General features: G+C 31.1%; 1 protein-coding gene across 1 annotated transcript in view; it reads right to left on the bottom strand.

Moving 5' to 3' along the window:
• The window catches only part of LOC117116478 (dedicator of cytokinesis protein 3-like), a 97,313-nt gene that overhangs the window by 7,631 nt on the left and 74,998 nt on the right, over positions 1–14,684 (bottom strand). The window contains exons 37-46 of the mRNA XM_033260536.1: positions 13,016–13,151; positions 11,557–11,723; positions 10,539–10,628; positions 10,083–10,253; positions 9,209–9,292; positions 8,229–8,345; positions 7,730–7,812; positions 6,307–6,382; positions 905–970; positions 196–271 (exon numbers count right to left, since the gene is read on the bottom strand). Coding sequence (XP_033116427.1) covers positions 196–271; positions 905–970; positions 6,307–6,382; positions 7,730–7,812; positions 8,229–8,345; positions 9,209–9,292; positions 10,083–10,253; positions 10,539–10,628; positions 11,557–11,723; positions 13,016–13,151 — 1,066 coding nt within the window. The remainder of the gene's footprint in view (positions 1–195; positions 272–904; positions 971–6,306; positions 6,383–7,729; positions 7,813–8,228; positions 8,346–9,208; positions 9,293–10,082; positions 10,254–10,538; positions 10,629–11,556; positions 11,724–13,015; positions 13,152–14,684) is intronic.

Genomic DNA, 14,684 nt, shown 5'->3' with positions numbered 1-14,684 from the left:
TGAACTCCTGTTTCAACTGAACGGTTGAAATGCAAAAAGTTGGCACTTAGATGTGTTATTTCTGGCTTAAAAAATATTTTTCTGGGTCCGGGACCAGCTGGCGACCCCTGCCTGTGGGTTAGATTAATCACATGTTTCTATATCAAATGCACTGCCCTATTTAATGATTCGTAAGACAGAGTTGTAGTTTCTTACCATCTTGCTGTACTTGTAATAGTCCAGGATCACTATTCTTGCGTGGTTTTCGTACATAGGTCTTAGGGCGAGATGGCTACGAAAACAATTTGAAAATATTATTTATATTCAAGTCATGATTTACAAAAGGCTTACTGCTGACTAGATGCATTATCAGCTACAATGCTACAGGGCCTAGCTTGTAGACTGTCTTCCATATTATATTTAAAGCTTTGCATCTAATTCTAGCAAACTATATGAAACCTAAAAATATTTTTCACAAATTTGCATGAAACTAAATCTGTAAATATACTGTACTATAAGGCCTTGTCCACATTATCAAATATTCTTTGACAAAAAACTGCTTTATGCCCATATATAGTCATGATATGCTTATATATGGTCATGGTGTGATGTCATCATGACCATATTTGGGCATGTCACATGTTTTGTTTTTTTTCAATAAAAGTTAATAGTCTGGACAGGGCTTTTATGTTTGTAAAATTCATGAGATGATGTTTGATCAGATTTTGTATGATGAAGCAAAGTAGCGTCAGACTTCAAAAACAGCACGGTGTCAAAATATGTTACTATTATCCCCGACAATAACATCAATTAAATACTGTATCTCTTTGTATATATAAATATCAAATAAATATATAAATACCAACAGATAAAAAACAAGCTTCTATGACAAATAGAGGTCCAAAGATTTAATAATGCCACTTACAGTCAAATTTAAATCTCGGGTTGGTAGAGCAACAGGCGTACTGGTCCTACGACCCATGTTTCGAAGCTGGTCAGGTGTAGGTATGGGTGAAGGTTAGAAGATTTAACGGGAGGAATGATAGCAGACGGCAACAGGGTAGCAAACAAAGCAATGAAAAAACATTGAATGGTTATTTAGCATGTTAGAAGACTTCACACCTTCTACACTATATCTAATCATGGTAATGATATTACTGAAAGCCAACTAGTAAGTACCAATTTAGTTCTACATTTAACACATAAAACATTTAAGACAATAATAACCAACATTACTTCAGAAAGATATCTGAAACTATACATTACAAATATTTGTGATTTGCCCATACACGGACATGGTGATGTAATACCACTCCCGTATATAGACATGATGATGTAATACCACCCCCATATTTGGGCAAGATGATGTAATATTATTCCCATATTGTAAAACTACTCCCATATATTGGCATGATGATGTAATACTACTCTCATATATGGGTCAGAGATGGAAGATATGCATTCTATTAAGATATACTGTCTGTTAGAAAATCTGGATCAACATCGAACATTTAATTCATATGCTCATTAAATTTTAACAAAATTAATTTAAGTTAAGTTATCAACTACTTTATTCTAAAGAGACAGATCAAAAGATTTTATGCCTTTACCTTCAAATTTCAAATGGGGTAGGGGAAACAAGCTTTTGTTCTCGTTGCAATTGGCAATTATCAGCAAATAGAGCATAAAGCAGCAATGATCATAGCAACGGATAGTTGTTGTGGAAGTTGCAAAATTTTTAAAAACAAAAAAGTTATTTGACTAGTTTTTATTTGTTTATTAAAAATTGTTCATACTTAATTTAGAGAATATATTATTTAAATATCTGTTAACAATAGAAGTATTTGATCTTTCAATTTTCAATTAAAAAGTATAACAACTTAAAAAGTAACCAAATGTACTTGAATTAAATTGTACATGTTCAACAAACAGAGTAGGCAAACCAGATATTACGTTTGATTGTTTGTATTTATTAACTCAACACAAACAGTATATCTTAAAAATTAAGATGTAAAAGATTTCAATTAATCTTATTATACAGTACATACATTACTATTTATACACATTTCTATTACCCTTATAGCTTTTTTTTTACAGTGAAGAACACCAAAAGATACAGTACAGTGCGTATATGTCTACGAAGTGTAGTTGTCTATGATCGGGGGCACTATTTATTCATATGATTTTTCATCCAAATACTGTTCATAAATATGATATATAGTAATAATAAAAATGATGATATTTTAAAAAGCTATTTCAAAATGTGTGTTGGCTAAAAATATTTACAAAAATAATAATGCAACATAAAAAAAAAATAATGATAAACATAATGAAAATATGCATGAAATAAATAATAGTAATAAAAATAATAACAATATTAGTAATATAACAAAATATTTAATGATAAACAGAATGATGCATCTAAGATAAGCAATAACAATATTAGAAATAAATAATTTATGTACTATCATTTAAAAATGATAAAATATAATACAACAAATGCTACATTTTTTTAAATTTTTATGAAAATAATAATGAAAAATGATAACAAAAATATGAAAAGTATGCATGCAATTAACATTTTTGCAAACAATAAATGTTTAATTAAATGTGTTTTGGACAGTTACTTGAATAGATGCAATAACATAATATGTTGTATTAAGTGTTACTTTGAAAATTTTTACAATCTGTAGATATTATTAGATTTGTATAATGTCTGAGTTGCAAGCTTTATATAGAGATCAGAAATAGAGATAATTTAATAACGATTAGGAAGTTTCATTTTAAACCAATAATTTTTATCATTCATAGCTGAATGAACAATTGAGGCAGAGCAAGTGAAGATACATTATAAGTATTAGTCAACAATTTTTGCCGTCATAGTTCCAAGAAGAATGTTGACTTGCGGATTGGGTGTTTAAAAGACTGAAAAAAAAAATATAGAATGAACTAATTTTCAGCCAAAAAATAAATAAAATAAATGGTAATATCAAAAGTACTAAGAATAAAAACAATAACAAATAATAAAGATAATTTTTCAACTCAAAAAGACAAAATTATGTCTTTATGTAACATGGTAAATGATGTTGTGTCTAGAACTTTAAGATTGAAATGTAAATCATTTTTCACACTAAGCAACAGATTCCATTTGAATATATTTTATTATGTATTATCTCCTGAAGACGACTGAAGCAACTCAATCAAAACGTTGGGACATTCTCAACAAACAACAGTTCTTTTCAGAACTATCTACGTGTGTACTGCAAATATCAATATGTTATTACTTCACCATGCCAACCTATAAAAAATATATCTTCTATTACTCAATTTTTTTTATCTACAAGGGTACAAAATTGATTAAATTAATATTTCATTTTAAAAACATTGAAATTAGTATACTAAAGGTTAATGCAAATTGCTAATTCTAATGTTAAACAGAGAAATATTGAGAAGTACAGTATACAACAATTTTACGCAAATAAAAAGGGGAAAATACTCTCAAGGGCTTAATGTAATGTAGTAATTAGATTTACATACTTGCTTCTCAACTAAGGGTTTCTTCATGTCTGAGCTACCTGGTCAACTGGTACCAGGTATTCTTGTTTGTCCACAAGAAATGGAACAGTACACTGGGGTAACTCCCTACTTGTCTCGAAAGATATACTGGGTTCTTTAAAGCGAACGTGCCAAATTGTGTACACTGGGCCTACGGTTTAGTCCTTATCCGAGAGACCACCACCAGAACCATAGGTGAGAGTGCCGTTCATTGCCAGCGCTGTTATTATGGCTGTAAGTTGCAGTGCCTTAACCGGTCGGCCATTGGACTCGCTTATACAAGATTTTTTTTTAATTAATTGAATTTTAATGAAAAAAAGATTAAACATGTAGAGCAACAGAAATAAAGTGATGAAAGATCCTTGCAAAAAGAAAAAGAAACCAAAATAATGGGGCAAAAATTTTCTTGGAGAAAAAAAAAATAAATCCGTATAATGACTATTTGTGATAATTTGCTTTTAAATTCTAAAATGTATGTTAGCTGGTCTGATATTTTACATTAACTTTTCTATTATTTTAAATAATTTTATATTTGTATTTTTATATGCATATATAATAACTACATAAATAAATTCTGCAGTTTGCTTTATACATAACTTTATTCATAACTTATTTATATTTATTGTTGATATTCATTTATTTATTTATTTATTAGGTGACACATTTAATAATTTATCCCACTCCATGCTCTAAAGGTCATAGTGGTAGTTTACATTATGCACTATATAAGTTGACAATTATTATTATTATTATTATTATTATTATTATTATTATTATTATTGTTATCATTATTATTATTGTTGTTGTTTTCATTATTGTTGTTGTTGTTGTTGTTGTTGTTGCTATTATTATTATTATTATTATTATTATTATTATTATTATTATTATATAATAAAATTAGTATATACTCCCTGTAATGTGATCCTTTAAACAGGTGAAATAACATGTTCAATTGTCCATTTAAAATTATCAGAAATTATAGTAAATAAAACAGTCAATCAATATATTTAATATATCATAATTATGAATAAAATGATTTTTTTTATAAAAATGTTTACAAAGATGGCAATAACAATAATAATAACAACCTACTTCATGAATGAAAGCGTGCACCCAATTAAGTATAGTTTGTAAGTCTTAACAGAGCTGCCTATCTTTTTACTGATTGTATAATTGAGACTAACATATCTACCCCACTATTTCAAAAGTAAATTCAAGAAGACAAGACTAAAAAATAAACAGTGAAATGTTGTAAGCATTACCCCACTATTTCATGGTCTATATACTACATATATCAAAATACATATTTGAAAAGTAAATTGAAGGAGACGAGACCGTAAAAAAAAAAGGCAAAATGTTGTAAGCAATGTAAAGGAAAAAAAAATTGTTTGTTTGTCTTCTTCCACCTGGCCCTAACTGACTAAAAAAAATAGGGGTGCAAAAAAAACCCAAAAAAAAAAACTTTAAAAAGGTTTTTTTTTTAGCTTTTTTCTTATGAATTAAAAAAAATGTGAGTGAATTTATCTTTATTTTTTGCCAAATGCCCTACAAATTAGTCTAAAGCTGTTGTCTGATGTAAGATATTGCCATTCTAGACCTCTGTGGGTTATTTTTATTCATCTGATGGGTATTTAAAAAAAATGAAGGGCAAAAAAATTTTTTAGGATAATTATAGCAACAATTATCATTTGTGCATCTGTCAAATTGGTAACGAAAATATTTTCTTTGCTCATTTTTCACTTGAAATCTAATAAAATAATAAAATAAAATAAAAATATCTTTAACCAAAAAAAAAAAAAACACTTCAATTTAAGTTGTAATAGTTTTTATAATATCTACTGGTTCAAAGATGTTTTGCTGCAGAAACTTTTCACAATGTTTTTTACAAAGAAGGTAGAAACAAACCTTGTTTTTGTTCTTTCTCAAGAGAGTCGATGTTCTGGCTTCTAAAAGTAACTCCTGTTTTTTAATTAAGTACATTGAATTGGAAACTTATGGACTTTACAGATTTTTGATGTTTTTCAAGTACTTTTAATGTAACTCTTAATGTTTGATACTTTTAAAATTTTAACCAAAACTTTTCTATAATTTAAAGTTTTTGATGTTCAATCAAGAAATTGTTGTACATACACTACAAAAATAGAGAAGACTGTTATTTTGATAACTAATAAATATAAATAGACCATCCACAACAGTTTAATGCAAATTCACCGGGTTATCAAGATTTCTTTCAACATTTAAGAGGCAGTTTTTGAACCAACGGCAGTAGGGGGAATTTTTCCAACGTTGGACAGGCCTGGAGACCCCTGTCATCCTGCCACCACGACGAGGTAGTCGGATCAAAAATAATAATTTGCCTATCCAAATAACATTATTTCAGTTGCCAACCCCTAATATTGTGGTCTAAAGAACAAACATACGAAGTCATAAAACCCTTCTAGTGAACCCTAACGAGGCTTTAGTCGGCCCCTTGATTTGGGCCCCTCCATTGGACATGTCGGACACTTTGTCCTCAAATTCTGGAGCCACTGCCGTTACCAGGTTGTGTTGTTTATGATGCAATCAATGAGTTTAGTGACAGCCTCTAAACCAGTCAGTATTCTTCTTTGTTCCTAGCACAAGTGCAGTGGAGAAGCAGAAAGATTACACACAAAACAATGGCTTAAACACAGCCACAAGAACATGAGGAGTGATATACTAAATGTTAATGTTGGCTAGACTACTACAAAGTAATGTCTTGTTTGAGCATGAACGAATAAATGTTAGGCTTACCGCTGAAGTTTCAGGGAGCTGGATTACACTCTTTGATCTGGTATCCCGGGCTTGGGTTTCATCAATTCTCGCAAGGCTAAAATCAATCGATCAATTAAATTCTATATTCATTAATCAATTTCATATAAATACTAACAATAACAAATGCAAAGATTAGATGATAATAAACATATGAATATTAAAATCAATGTAAACGATAAAAATAATCAAATTGACCACCGAGAAACTCCAGGGAGCTTGTAAATAGAAGGCCTATCGAACTAATGCTTTATATTTTAATAAATTAAAGTGAAAAAAGCTAACATAATAAACAAGGGATGTCAAATTTAAAATTCAAAGGGGCGGGGCAGAGTGAAATTCCTTTTACAGAACAACCACTTTTCACTATCAAGTTAAATAAACATCAGAACAAGAAAGCATTCGGTCAAAAAAATAGCTACATTTAGGGTAGGTACAGTGTCACTTTTAATTCAGGATTGGTTGGTAATTTTTAATTTTTTTAAATTCAGGTAATGCATGAATGTGATAGTATATCACCTATAACTAGCTTCCATACACTTGCTAAAACTGTCACTAATGATTTTCAGTGCATAGAAGTGCATAGTGTAGCCACAAAATAAATAATGTTCAATCTGATTTTACCAATCTTTTGGTGATGAATCGTAACCACCGACTAATCATCCGCAAAAATTCACACGAAAACATCAGCTTCTTAACAATCATCACACTTTAATTTGTTGATGCAATTTGAAGGGGAATTTTGACTACTGAACACTGTCAAGTATTTATGTTGTTTATTTGATGACAACATAAAGTAATTTGAGGATATGTATAAATTGAAACCTAATCCAGAGTGCCTAGATGTCCAAACCATGGTCTGTTCAATGAATAAACCATAACTTGGGTAGAAATGATAGTATAATACATACTCCAAGTATCGAAATGCACGCCATCGTGTCGGGATTCAATATTTCGACATTAATTACGTCATAATCAGGAAATTAGAGATTAATCAGTGGACCTTTCGGTTCTTGTGTAGAAATGTACAGCAAGTGTTCAAACAACCCTTTCAATGTAAGCCTAGCCTTAGGCCCTGGCAAAAGCAATCTTTATCTACAGGTTTTCTATATTCTAGGCCTAGGTACAGTAACAATAGTACTGCAGTTATGACCACTTATATTGGGCATTTCTGTAATATTGCTTTTTCCTTTTGAATTAATGATTTTATTGTTAAACTTCAATTTGGTAAATTATCAGATATGTAATAATAGTTATTTGCATTGTTATTTGTATGAGTGTTGCCAACGTCTGTTGCTAATAGCTTGTAGCAATTTTATGGAAACTAGAAATAATATTTTTCCTTCATGCTTTGTGTCTTCCACTTGTTATGTAACACATGATACGTCAATTATGATACACTTACGCTCTGCCTGGTGGCTTAAGAGGTCCAGAACTGGAAAGAGAATCAATCCTTTGCGGTGGTGGGCCGGGTGATGGAATGTTATCCTAGAAAAATAATAATGTAAGATTTTAAGACAACAGATGGTAAAAGTGTACAAATACCCAAATATCAGCCAGCAAAGTGGCCTAACAGGCTGATGATGATGATTATCTACTTGAAACAATCTCAGATAGATCTTAGACTCAGATAAAATTCAACTTTACAGATCGTTAATTAATGGAAACACAACATTTTGCCATGTAAAGTAAGATAAACTTTGAAATTACTTGAGTAAGGGAAAGTCAACTAAGGCAAGTTTAATTGTATATAGCAATAAAAAAAAATCTTTACTGTAATAACAAATATAAAGATAGTAAAACGTATTAGAAAATTCTAAGTTTTCTACCACATTATTAATAATTTCATCCAGAAATACAATAATAATAATAATAATAATAATTTTTTTTATCTTCATTCTTACTTGTCCAATAGATCGCTTGAGTTCTGTGAAGACCCGCTTGAACTCATCGTGTAATGGACGCAGAGTGTCGTCAATTAGACGACCATGAACCAGAAGACACTCTCTGATTATCCTCAACTGACAAATAATGAAAAAACAAATGCTGTTAAAAAAATGGTAACAAATTTATAAATTTTCATAAATTATTTAATTTGCTGGTTGGCTCTCATGCTTTCGACCTCTGGTTTTAATGAAGGTATCCCAGATCCTACAATTCTTATTTCCTTTTATATTTACTTGTAATGTAATTTAAAATTAGAATCAGTAGGATTGAATAAACTGATTTGTGATTGTAGGGGAATATTAACGTAATGTAATATGGTTAGATTTCTATAGCACTTTTATACCGAAGTCTCAAAGCGCTCAAGGTGTGGACTAGCTAGCATCACAGTAACTTTCTTCTCCCCTAAGGGTCTCTTTGTGTCTAAGCTACCCAGTAAACTGGTACCAGTTATCTCTTGTCTGTCCACAAAAGGCGCTGTATGAACCAGTACACCGGGTAACCCCTACTCATCTCGAAATATGTACTGGTTATTTATAGCGCACACAAACCACTGTGTACACTGGGCCTACGGTTTACAATCCTTATCCGAGAAGACTTCTCCACCAATATGCGAGCGTGCTGTTCAAACCGGCGCAGATATTATGATTGTAGGTTGCGGCGCCCTCCCTTAACCGCTCAGCCATCCAAATCACCATCCAACAGATGTTTTTACAAATGTAACTGTTTAACAGACATCTTTATATAAATATTTGTAGTATGTTCCTTAGTTCCATTTTGTTAGGTAGGTAAAGTCCCATGTTCATTACTGAATGTAGGGGAATGAGCTATTAGCCTATCAAACTAAGCTTCAGCATTGTGTGGTAGGGTGGTCCGTCCTTTCCACGCTGGATTTTCCTCCCTTACTGATTTTTTAATCGATAGATTGATTAATTGTTACCTGCTCCTCCATAAGACTCTTCAATTCATCAATGTCATCATCATCATCTGGATTTTCTTGAGCATACAACTCAGTCAGGAAAATCTAAGCAAAGAAAATGGATTAAATGGATTAAAGAGCATTCAGTTGGTCATTCAAAATCCAAGTTCAGTCTGTCATAAACAAAAATATTTGAACAGACTTTGTCTGAAAAGTGTTACTTGTTCTTTTAGTCTGCTGGAATGGAAATCAGGGCAGATATGAACCAGGTTATTAATTCATGAATGACATTGTTCTTATGCATCAATTCTGCTCTCCTCACCTAATTTGCATATTTTAAACTTATTATGGAAATTGGTAAAATACTAAAAATTGAAGGCGTGTATTTAAGAATAATTTAAATCTGACATTTCATTATGAAGTTACAGGCATTTTAATATATAGCTGTTTGAAGAACAGTATTGAGATATCAGCTTTCAAGAAATTACGATTTCGGCCATTTCTTTAGGCAGACCATCATTAATGTCAAAAATGTGAAAAATAACAACATAAACAATTAAATGAAAAGTACTGCATTAGTCAGCTATTTTTGAGGGGTATGCAGGTTTTTAATACTTTGCTGGAGTAACGTCCCTACCTTGTGATGCATAGTTTAACTAAGATTATGGTATGCAGGACATTAGAACTTTAGTGGGGTAATGCCCCTACCTCTCAATTTAGGGTGGGGTATGCAAATCATTCAACCTTAGTGGAGTGATATGTCCCTACCTCATGATGAATAGTTACCATTTCATGTATTTTTGGTGTTTAATTGTGGATATTGACTCAACATGGCAGCAATAAAAAAAATTGAATTGAAATTGAAGATGATGCTAGAGAGGGACAAGCTACTCACGTCGCAATACACCTTGATTCCACCTGACACCTGGGCTTGTACCACACCTGATAGTTTCCTTGTCAGAGGTTCTACAATACTAGAAGTCTTTGCCTCGTAATTCAACATCTCCAATTCTTTATTAGTCTTCCTCATAATCTCCACCGCAATTTTAATAGGGCTGATTTCATCCTAAAATAAATTATTATACAATACGAAAATTATGAATATCAAAACATAATGTCAACACAAACTGCAACCAAAAAAAATTGGTTATCAGTAATTGCGTATTTGTATACCAGTAAGATTTTAAAGGTATGAGAGTGCAATTTCCAGACCCTAGAGGTCCTTATTCTCAAAATGTTCGCACCTCAGCCTCAACTATGGTGGGGCTGAGGTGGTGTGGACTCTTATGCTCCCCCCTACCACCTGATCCCGCATCCGCCCTAAGTAAGTATAGAGACAGGTGATACTTACCCCTTTCGATATATCAACAACTTCCGCCCATTTTAGTACACCCGGTAGTCTAAGATTGGTCCTTAATGTGATGCGATCTAACCACATACTCTGGGATGGACAAAAATATTACTCACTCATATAGTTATATAAAAATGCATGTGTGAGCAAATACAGGTCTCCCTCTAATTAATGACCACCTCCAATTAAAGACCACTTTTCAGCAGTCCCAAATTCACAAATTTGTTTATGTTTATTATTCTAATTAGAGGGCAAAGCTGCTAAAGACTATAGAAACCCTGTTCGCAAAAGTGGTCCTTAATCAGAGGGAGACCTGTAAAGTTGAATTTAATATTTAAAAATTTATTTTCACATGTTTTTGTCAAACAAACTTTGATGGACAGAGCTTAACAGGATTTGTCTAACCATTACTGATAAAGAACCATTACTGATAAAGAACCATCAACTGATAAAGTACCATCAACTGATAAAGAACCATTTTTTTTTTCTTAATATCTTGGTATATCAGGCCTGATGTTACCACCATCAATGTTGATGAGAAGTGGCCACAATATTTATCTGATTTACAAGCCATGAAACATAGCGAGCGCCACTTCACAACCCGTCAACAGTGCAAGCTGGGTAACAGCGCATTATTGATAAAGAACCATTAACTGATAAAGAACCAATACTGATAAAGAACCATTGCTGATAAAGAACCATTACTGATATAGAACCATTACAGATAAAGAACCATTACTGATAAAAACCATTACTGATAAAGAACCATTACTGATAAAGAACAATTACTGATAAAGAACAATTACTGATAAAGAGCCATCAACTGATAAAGAACCATTAATGATAAAGAACCATATCCATATACTCTATGGATAAATGACATTATCGTGCCCATATATGGGCATTACACATTGTCAATAAAAAAAAAAACTTGATAAAGACAGCTCTAAAGATAAGAATATCCAATTAAAAAAATAACAATTTTAATATAATTTAATTAATAATTTGAAGCATTTACTTTCATAGGTTGGTTTTTGTCTTCTTCACCCTTCTGAAAAGGCCTGTCATAATAGAATCCATTGACGTCATTACCCTGGTAGAACATAGATATTGCATTAGGCACATCTTGACCTTTGAACCTGCTGTTTTCTGATGCTATGGCATTCACCTGTCTCACTGAAATGTCTAATAAAATATAAAAGCTAAGGAGAAAGTATTTTATATATAAGCACAATTTGTTTAATTACAAATTACAATGACAAAATAAATTAGTCTGTATTGTGATAATACTTACTGTTAGTTTTCCTTTTGTCAGAGAACATGTGATAAAAAATCTTTTTTATATGTAACTTTTAAAAATCAATGTATTATTGACATCAATAATAATAATAATAATAACAATAATAATAATAATAATAATAATAATAATAAAAATAATAATAATAATGTTAGACTTATATAGTGCAAATGCTTGAGTTTGGTGGACTTAACATTAGAACTTTAAAAAATAAAATTTAACCCCTAAAAAAAAAAAAAAAAAATATCTACACATTCACTCAACTTTTTTGTAATTAAGATACCGAGTACTAAGTTCTAAGTTTAAAGTAGATTATTGGAATAGACGGTTCTATTTTAAATATAGGGGGTGTTCACTAAAAATAACATTGGCAATAGTTGGTTTATCTAGCTAGCAAGTAATCACACAAGAGAATACTTTAAACTCTTACCCAAACACCTTCCCTTCAGTGACACATACTAAAATATTAAGGCAAGACTTTTCTTATACCTGTACCTTGTTTAGTGAATGTGCCGACTGCACATATTGATGATTTCGAATAAAAACTATTTTATTTTTGGCCAATTAGCACACCCGCCACCACAAAAAAAGTGGGAATTTCAGAAAAAAATAAAAGTTATTTATTTTTATAATGCCCTTTGCTGCCTTCAAACCTCCAAAGATTAGATCTGTATATTTCTTCCTAATCATATAAATTTAAAGCATTTAACCATCCTATTTTACATTCAGCAATAAAATTTTATTTTCTCCTCCGTCTGGATGTTTTTGGCAAAAACTATTTGCTAAATAAGGAAACACAATTTTATTTTTATTTTAATTCTGCCTTCCCCCGATGATCTTTGAAAAAAAAAGTAAACGAAATAAGGAATAAAAAACGTTTTGCCTAACCGACAATATGTAAAGAATAAACTTAATGTTGTACATCAACAAAGAAGTAATTCATGGAGAAAATTCTATCCCTAAACACTAATTCAATTAATAAACTAAACATGTTTGACCATTTACTCTGAGAAGGTAAACCATTCCTTGGTTCAACTCTTATTATTTCTTGATGCTGAGTGACAATCCACTCTCCTATTCACAGACTGCTAAGATTAACACATAGGGTTGCTTGTTATGTTACTAAATGTATGGATTCATTTTTAGTATTCCAAACATAAAAATCCTTCAGTAAGGATACACTGTGTGTCCCCATTCCTGATGGAATCATCTGCCTTGAAAGACAAAGCCTGTGCATTTGGAAAATCTGCTTGTAGACTTTGGAGGATATTGCCGACCTTGTCACAAGGTGCTCCACGGAAAATGAACGACTTGTTCTGAAAGGAAAATACAAGAACAATCAATATATGTAGGAATAAGTACATGTACAGTATTAATAAGTATATACATGTATATGTATGTCTATGAATAAGTATCTATAAAAAATGAAATGAATGAAAAAGGACATGTATGAATAAGTACATATGTGGCAAAGACAAGCCAAACCAGTCACTCATCGCAAATCGTGTTTGAGAGTTAATGGCCAAAACATGCTGGAATGTCAACATTTTTGAAATCTATTTTATTGCACTAAGCTAACCTTTATACAGTAACTCTACACATGATGATATGCTGTTATTTTCCCAATTTTCAATGTTAAAACAACAATATTTAAACATTTTGTAATGGTTTCCGCCTGAGAAATGCCGGAAATCATAAATTTTGATTTTTCAAATATTGCTCTATAAATAGATGCATGTTTAATGGATTGTAACTTCATAAGGAAATGTCAGATTTAAATTATTGTTTTACTATGTTTAGCTCCTATTTTCATCTTTAACCCTGTATTAATAACTAAAATTGATTTTTATGACAAGTGACGGATTCGGCTTGTTTTTGCCACATTTACATAAAAGTACATGTGTGAACAACCATATGTAGGAATATGTACATGTATAAATAATTATATGAATACATACATGTAGGTATAAGTATAATTTATTCATATACAATATTTGAATAAGTAAATTTATTCATACAAATACTTATTTGAATAAGTACATTTATTAATAAGTATGTAAAATAATATGAAAGATAATTACATATATAAATAAGTATCTGTATTAATAAGAATGTTTGGGCAATTCAAAACTAGCAGTGCATTGGTATTATACAATATAATACTTATATCCAAATAAAACAAATTTAAAAAAAGAAAACTCTGAAAACTGTTTGAATACATTGAAACAACTAATGAGGTGTCTGAATGCAATTAAGCCCTGGAAATAAAGGTAGACAAGTAAACAATACAGGATATCTATATATCTAAATGCCTGCCAAATGTACATAGTTATATATAAGGAAAAATGTGACAGATCTATGCAGACCAAAGATGTGGCATACTGTAGTATTTTACAGCAAGGTAAAGAACATAAGGTCTATTGTACGAAAAAAAAAAAAAAAGAAGAATGTTGGCCTACATTATGAAGTGCTATTTGACATTTGAAAGCCTAGAAAGGAAAGCACAATTCCTAAACACATCAAATTGGCTGATTGTATTGAGTCTTTCAAAACCGTAATAAAAACCTTTCTGTTCAACAACGCACGATACACATATGTTTTCCCATTTTTTTTTTCATCTGGGGGGGTTTTATTGCTGATTGATGTGCTATCGTTTGTCCTGTGTCCAGAGTTATGCCCCCACCTGTTCTTTACTCGAGACAACATCATTGTCTTTTGCAGTGTACAGTAATAGCTGTCTCTTATACACATCTTACTAAGTTCTAAGTTTAAAGTAGATTATTGGAATAGACGGTTCTATTTTAAATATAGGGGGTGTTCACTAAAAATAACATTGGCAATAGTTGGTT

This window comes from Anneissia japonica, unplaced genomic scaffold, assembly GCF_011630105.1.
Source record: "Anneissia japonica isolate Jap-2015-1 unplaced genomic scaffold, ASM1163010v1 scaffold263_len647688_cov178, whole genome shotgun sequence".
Lineage (NCBI taxonomy): Eukaryota > Metazoa > Echinodermata > Crinoidea > Comatulida > Comatulidae > Anneissia > Anneissia japonica.
The sequence above is the reverse complement of the archived record's forward strand: the minus strand, read 5'-3'. Positions and strand labels throughout refer to the sequence as shown.